The 6,490-nt window shown below is 31.4% G+C and overlaps 1 protein-coding gene across 1 annotated transcript in view; it reads left to right on the top strand.

Moving 5' to 3' along the window:
* Positions 1 to 6,490, top strand: part of LOC103747790 (CUB and sushi domain-containing protein 3) — a 473,923-nt gene that overhangs the window by 100,776 nt on the left and 366,657 nt on the right. Inside the window, exon 11 of the mRNA XM_008850327.1 lies at positions 5,829 to 5,998. Coding sequence (XP_008848549.1) covers positions 5,829 to 5,998 — 170 coding nt within the window. The remainder of the gene's footprint in view (positions 1 to 5,828; positions 5,999 to 6,490) is intronic.

The raw sequence follows: 6,490 nt of genomic DNA, 5'->3' as shown, positions 1-6,490 counted from the left end.
TACTACCTCCGGGTAATAATTAAGCATGTGGGAAATATATTTCTGCTTAATGTTATACCTTATTTGACTTAGTACATGTTTGTATTTGCAAGTTGTTTTTGAATTATGTAAGTAAACTTTATTTTTAGCTTGGACAAAGAATTTTAACATGACCTGTGGTGCTATCAAAGTAGCACAAATGAAGATATTTGATTGCAGCAGAAATTTTAAAAAATAACTACAGATTTTACTGATAGCAGACATTTTTTTATTTTCCTTGCCAAATACCTGAAAATCCTTTTGCCAGTTTATCTTAAAATATATGTGTGTGTACTAAATAGATGCTACCAGGTTTCCTTACACAGTAATGGAGATTAATGATGCATGAGCTTGCCTGCTTTTTAGTAAGCAAGAAAAATTGAAATTCTCAGTGTATTGCTGCCCCAGTGAAGTTATCACTGTAGCAGTCACTGGTACCACCAGATTTCAGCACATATCTCTCTTCTACATAAATCCATCTTAAACTGTATTTATCAACATGTAATTTTCATATGCAGAAAATCAAATGTTTTTCTAAGTCTGCATGCTAAAATATGGTATTTTATATAATTAGTGTTCATTTTTCACAAGGGCATCAACATATAAGATATTTAGACTAGAGGTTGTGCCAATGATATTTCTCCATTATAAAGAGTAATAGAAGTCCATTTCCAAAAATGCTTCCCTAACATCCTATTAAACCATGCCATTTTCTATTTTTTATTATTTTCTTTACATTAAAAATGACAATCCTCAAGTTAGTGAGAAGAGACATTCTCATTTATAAATAGTTTAACATTGATTATTTTGTAAGTTATCTATGCCATTAATCTTAGACTTTATCAGTTAATAATACAAGATATCAAGACTTTAAACTATAAGGCAAATAGGAACTAAATTTTTGTTAAATTCGGGAGAATTATTTTTACCTACTTCCATAAAATCTTTTACAGGTTAACCAATGGTTTTTAAGCCCAAAATTTTAAAAAAATCATCTCATAAATGCAGCTCATTTACTCTTTGCCTCTATTCATAGTTTCTTCCATAAAGAAAAGTACTTGCAAGCCATAAATCAAAAATAGTTCCCCACCACAAAAACTTTAAGGAACCTACACCTACTGAATATCTCTATTCATAGACACCCAAGGAAGAAAAAGGAACCACATATACACACACTGTATTAGTTACTTTTTATTGTTGTGATAAAACACTGACCAAAAGAGACTTTGAGGAGGAAAGAATTCATTTCATCTTATAGCTTACAGCTTATCATTGAGGGTAGCCAAGGAAAGAACTGGTCAGAAACTTGGTGGCAGTAACTGAGGCATGAACATGGAGGAATGCTGCTTACTAGCTTGCTCCCCTGCCTGTGCTCAGCCTGCTTACTTATACAACCCAGGATCACCTGCCCAGGGTGGCACTGCCCATCTGAAGCTATCCAACACCCACACACATATACACATACACACATATCCATTAAACATACAGTCATATACATACATTACCCATATACATACACACATACATACATACATAAATACATACATACATACATACATACATACATACATACACACAGGTATACACACACAACACACACATAGACAAACATACACATACACACATACATATATGCACACAGTTTGCTTTTTTCCATAGCACAGTGGATAAATAACAAGATAGTCTCATCCTGAGATGTAGCTCTAGCTCAAACTTGAACAGATAAACCTGCTGAACTGTCTTTCAGTCGCAGCAACCACTCTCCAGTATTGTTACCATCAATGTTCTCTCTGCTTCAAATATATTTTTCTCCTGTGCCACGTTCTGCACTAACTCTTCATAACTGAAATATTATTTCCAAGTTTGAATGCCTCAGAAAGATTTCTGAGACCACTTGGAAAACATCTTTCCCAACTCTCATATAGTATATGCTTAAACAACGATCAAATCCAGTTGGGAAGCAAGAATTGTGCGGCAGAGTGCCTCAAAAGAGCTCGTGCCTGGTGCTGAAGAGATGGCTCCGCGGTTAAGAGCACTGGTTGTTCTTGCAGAAGACCTGGGTTCGAATCACAGCACCCACATGGCAGTTAACAATTGTCCATAACTCCAGTCCCAGGGGATCCAACAGCCTCTTCTGACCTCCGTGGGCATTGCACGACACTGGTGCACTTACCTACATGCAGGCAATACATGCATACACGTAAAATAAAAATAAAAATAATAAACAAAAAAAAATTTAAAAGACTTTGTGCCTGACAAATATTAGCTTTACATTGAGTACTGGAAGCTGGTTTTTAGTATGCTTCAAATTCAAAGATTAAATAAAAGATGAGATTCTATGTAATGCATTCCATACTATCAGGTAAATCATGAAATCTGGGTTTGGTAAACTAAGTTCCTTCTTACTATTATTAAAAAAAAAAGTTAAAAAAATCACTTAATGAGAAAACAAATGTGTGCATTTTCCTATATACAAGTAGACTATTATAATAGGCATTCACTTCTTATAGTTCTCTGAGATTCTTTTTTCTATATTTTTTATTTCACATTTGTGTATTTCATACAATACATCTTAAACATATTTAGACCCCCTTCCCTATCTGCACCCACCAGTGGAGTGGGATATTCAGTTTTTGTTCATAAAATTTCTCTGGATTTGATATAATTATTCTGAACATTTGAAAGTATGGGTAATAAGTATACATTCATAAAATACCTATGGTTGGAAGCATTTTGACTCCAGGACACACTCAGCCCACATATAGTAATCATTTTTAGTTTAATAGGTTGTCCTTGAATAGTTAGGTAAAAGTTACAAAATAAAGAATATCTTATGTATCAATTTAATGTAAGAGTTTCAAGAATAATTTTTATAATGCGTCCTGTGACACTAAAACTGTATTTGGAGCTGAAAGAAAAATTGCATGTTTGTCCTTTCCTACCATGGGCAATGACAAATGACGCTGTAAATTCCAGCTCTGGTAAACTTTCATGTTAGCAAGAAACCTCACTTTGGTGTCTTTGTGTATAACATTGGGGAAATTAAGTTTTATCTTGCAGAGCTGTAATGAGAAATCAACATAGAATTAACTTCCTGGATATGACGTTTGTATTATACAGTTGACAGGGCTCCATTCTAACAGTCTTCCATTCTAGGTTCAATATTTCATTAATCACATGACGTTCTGGATACTTTTACAAAAGGGGGTAAAGCATTTTTATTTTTTTGTACTGGGCTTCATTATTTATATAAGCAGTCCCAATTAAATAGGAAAACTTGATAATTTCCAAATATTTCTCTTAATTCTTCCATTCTGGTTTTAATTCTAATTTTCTTACAGTAGACATAAAATTATTTTTGACAAGTTAAATGAATTTGAAGTATTAAAACTACAAAAAACAGAATTTTGAATATACAGTCCAAGTAATTTTAAAATAAACTGTATAAACTCAGCAATGTTTTGGGTATAAGATATTCCTACTTACCAAATGTGAGAACTTATTATAATAATTTAACATATTTGAAAGGATAGTTAAATAATTTCACTTGGCTTTCAATCTATTTGTTTGTTTTAGGTGTTGCATCTCAGTTTCTGAAACTTGCTAAAATAATTTTATTATCACATATGTTTATGCTGATTATGAAGAATTCTCTGGCTTTTAGTAGATAAATGTACTTCTACACCACGGAATATTTCTTCTCTTTGGGAACAGGATAATATTGCAAACTTCTTTAAAATATTCATAATGATTAATTTTCTAGGCTTTTGTGTGCCTACTTGGCACTAAATGTTTACTATATATACACACACACACACATATATATATACACATATATATATACACATATATATCACCAATTTACACCTAGACACAAGTTCAAAGCTTCCCTTGAAGGACGTATTATTATTTCTACTATAATAATAAAAACATCAAGGCATATGAATACCTAACTTACCAAATTCATACAACTAGGAAAAATAGGGCTAAATTTTGACTATGTCTTTAAATTTTAAAGCTTGAGACTGCCGTATAAATCAATAATTGCATCAAAGAACATAATTTTAGAATTCTATGACTCTCTAAAATAATTTAAATACTGATGTTTTATTCTAAATGACCTAATAATTATCAATATATGCACTGTGAAACATCTATAGGCTCCAGGTGTGAGCATTACCGGTCTCCACAAGCATTCAAAAGTTTTAATAAGGAAAGGAGAAGAGATGAGGTAGATTTAAATTTTGAATTCTTTTTTTTCTAAGTGAAGGAAGCATGGCCTAATGCAACACTCCACAGATGTAAGTTTCTTAATAGTACAGAGAGGGAAGGATGAGAGGGAGAATAGAATCCTACATCAGACAGTAAAATTAAAGAGGTGAAAACCCCTAAATTCTGCCCTTTCAGCCCCACCCACAGTGCAATGCAAAGGCCATCTAATCAGGAAAGCCCAGCCTTCTGCCGTATTAGACCCATGTTGCTATTTTAAGTTTCATTCTGTCATTTCGTCCCTGTATTTGTAAGCTTCTTTTGATAGTATGATTGTATACAACCTAAAGCATATATACAACTACCATTGTTTGAACACATTTAAATATCATTGAAATAAAAGTAATGAAAATTAACATGGGGAGCCTGTGATCTTTCTTTTTCTTTTAGTCTTAAGTGCTATGATTTCTCTATTCATGCAGCTGGTTGACAGAGCACACACCATTCATTTTATTATTTCCCACATTGTTGATAATGCTCAGCTTCTAAATCATATTCAGTTCTTCATTTGTGTTTTTTTGTTGCTAATATTGTAGCATTTTTAAAAAGTAAAGTAACTTATATTATCTTTCATCTCTTTGTCTTCATCCTATGAGTGTTCCCATAAATCATTATCTTAAAATCTTATTTTTGAAACGTAATGACTTGCTGGGGTTTTTTGTTTTTATTTTTTTTTTTCTTTTATAGTTAAACCTTGAAATTTTAAACCCACCCCATGATACGGTAATGAAGAAAGTAATTAGAAAAGGCTAAAACCCAAGGCAACACTACTTGAAATATTTTCCAAAATACAAAGACTATTTGTTTGTTTTTGTAATATTACTGACAGTTCTCCAAATTGTAATTAATTTAACTTGAATCTGAGTTTCATGTTTTGAGAACTTTTAAGTTCTCCTTAAGTGATTAGATAGCCCTCAAATTTTGCACAGAGAGCATACAGAAGGTAATATACAGGGACAGCAAATTCCCAAAACTCTGTACTGAGAATGCTTTAAATTAAGAAATTGGTGTAACTTAAAGATATGGAATTTTTTCTTGATGGGTTCTAAATATTGTATAATTTTTCAAAATGACAGTATTTTTGCTATGAATTTATTGGTTCAAAAGAATGCTCAAACACCTTTAAAGGCAGAAATAACAAAAATCACAATAAACATTTTGAAAAGAAATCAGGACATTTTATACTTTAAAGGACTGAAATATAACTTTTAAAGTATTTCCCAGAAATTCACAAAGTTAAATGGTATTTGTAATATGTTTGCATCCTTTTCCCCCTTACTACTTTTTCATCTAAGAGTATAATAGTAGCAAAGGTATTACATAATCCCCTATGTAGATATATGTCTTCTCTATGGTGCAGTCCCTCATTCTCTTAAGTTATTTAAAGATCATGTTAGCCATCTGTAGTTCAAAAGCCTTGTATATTACTTTTCTGTTAGGTCCTGGGAAAAATCCAATGAATTATATTTCCATATATGAAATTACTTGAAAGCATAATTCCTTCTATTAAACTGTGTTTCAATATTTTGTTTTACCTACAGCTGAATGTGGTGCATCTGCAACAAATAACGAAGGAATTTTGCTTTCTCCAAATTACCCACTGAACTATGAAAACAACCATGAATGCATTTACAGCATTCAGGTTCAAGCAGGAAAGGGAATCAATATTTCAGCCAGAACATTTCATTTAGCACAAGGAGATGTTCTTAAGGTAAGTGAACTCAATGTGTTGTATTTGATCATTTTGGTTATTTGGTTTTATTATTGTAAATATGATTTTATTAAATATGTATATACAATAAATCATAAAGTGTTTCAGCCATTCATAAATATATATTACACATTTATTCCCACATTTACTGTTCTTTTCATTGAAACTGTTCTGTTTTCAGTGCTTATTTATCATATGATATTGTAACTTTTAGTGTTGCAATAGATACATTTTTGTTTCAATATCACCTAAATAAGAAAACAATGAAAAATATTAAAATATGAAAGATTGTTTTATTAAGAAATGTAATATTTGACTTTTTGTACGATGTTTGATAGCCTAAGCTTTCAAAAACATGTAATAAGTAATGGCTTGTTTTAATTTTTATATCTATCGAGTAACTTTTTTTTTTTTTTTTTGTTTTTTTTTTTTTTTTTTTTTTTTTTTTTTTCCCCCCTTTTTTAACCCTCCCCTATAGATATCATTTGCTAA

Source organism: Nannospalax galili, unplaced genomic scaffold, assembly GCF_000622305.1.
Source record: "Nannospalax galili isolate Female #2095 unplaced genomic scaffold, S.galili_v1.0 scaffold1485, whole genome shotgun sequence".
Classification (NCBI taxonomy): domain Eukaryota; kingdom Metazoa; phylum Chordata; class Mammalia; order Rodentia; family Spalacidae; genus Nannospalax; species Nannospalax galili.
Note: the sequence above shows the minus strand (reverse complement) of the source record. Positions and strands in the feature narration are given on the sequence as shown.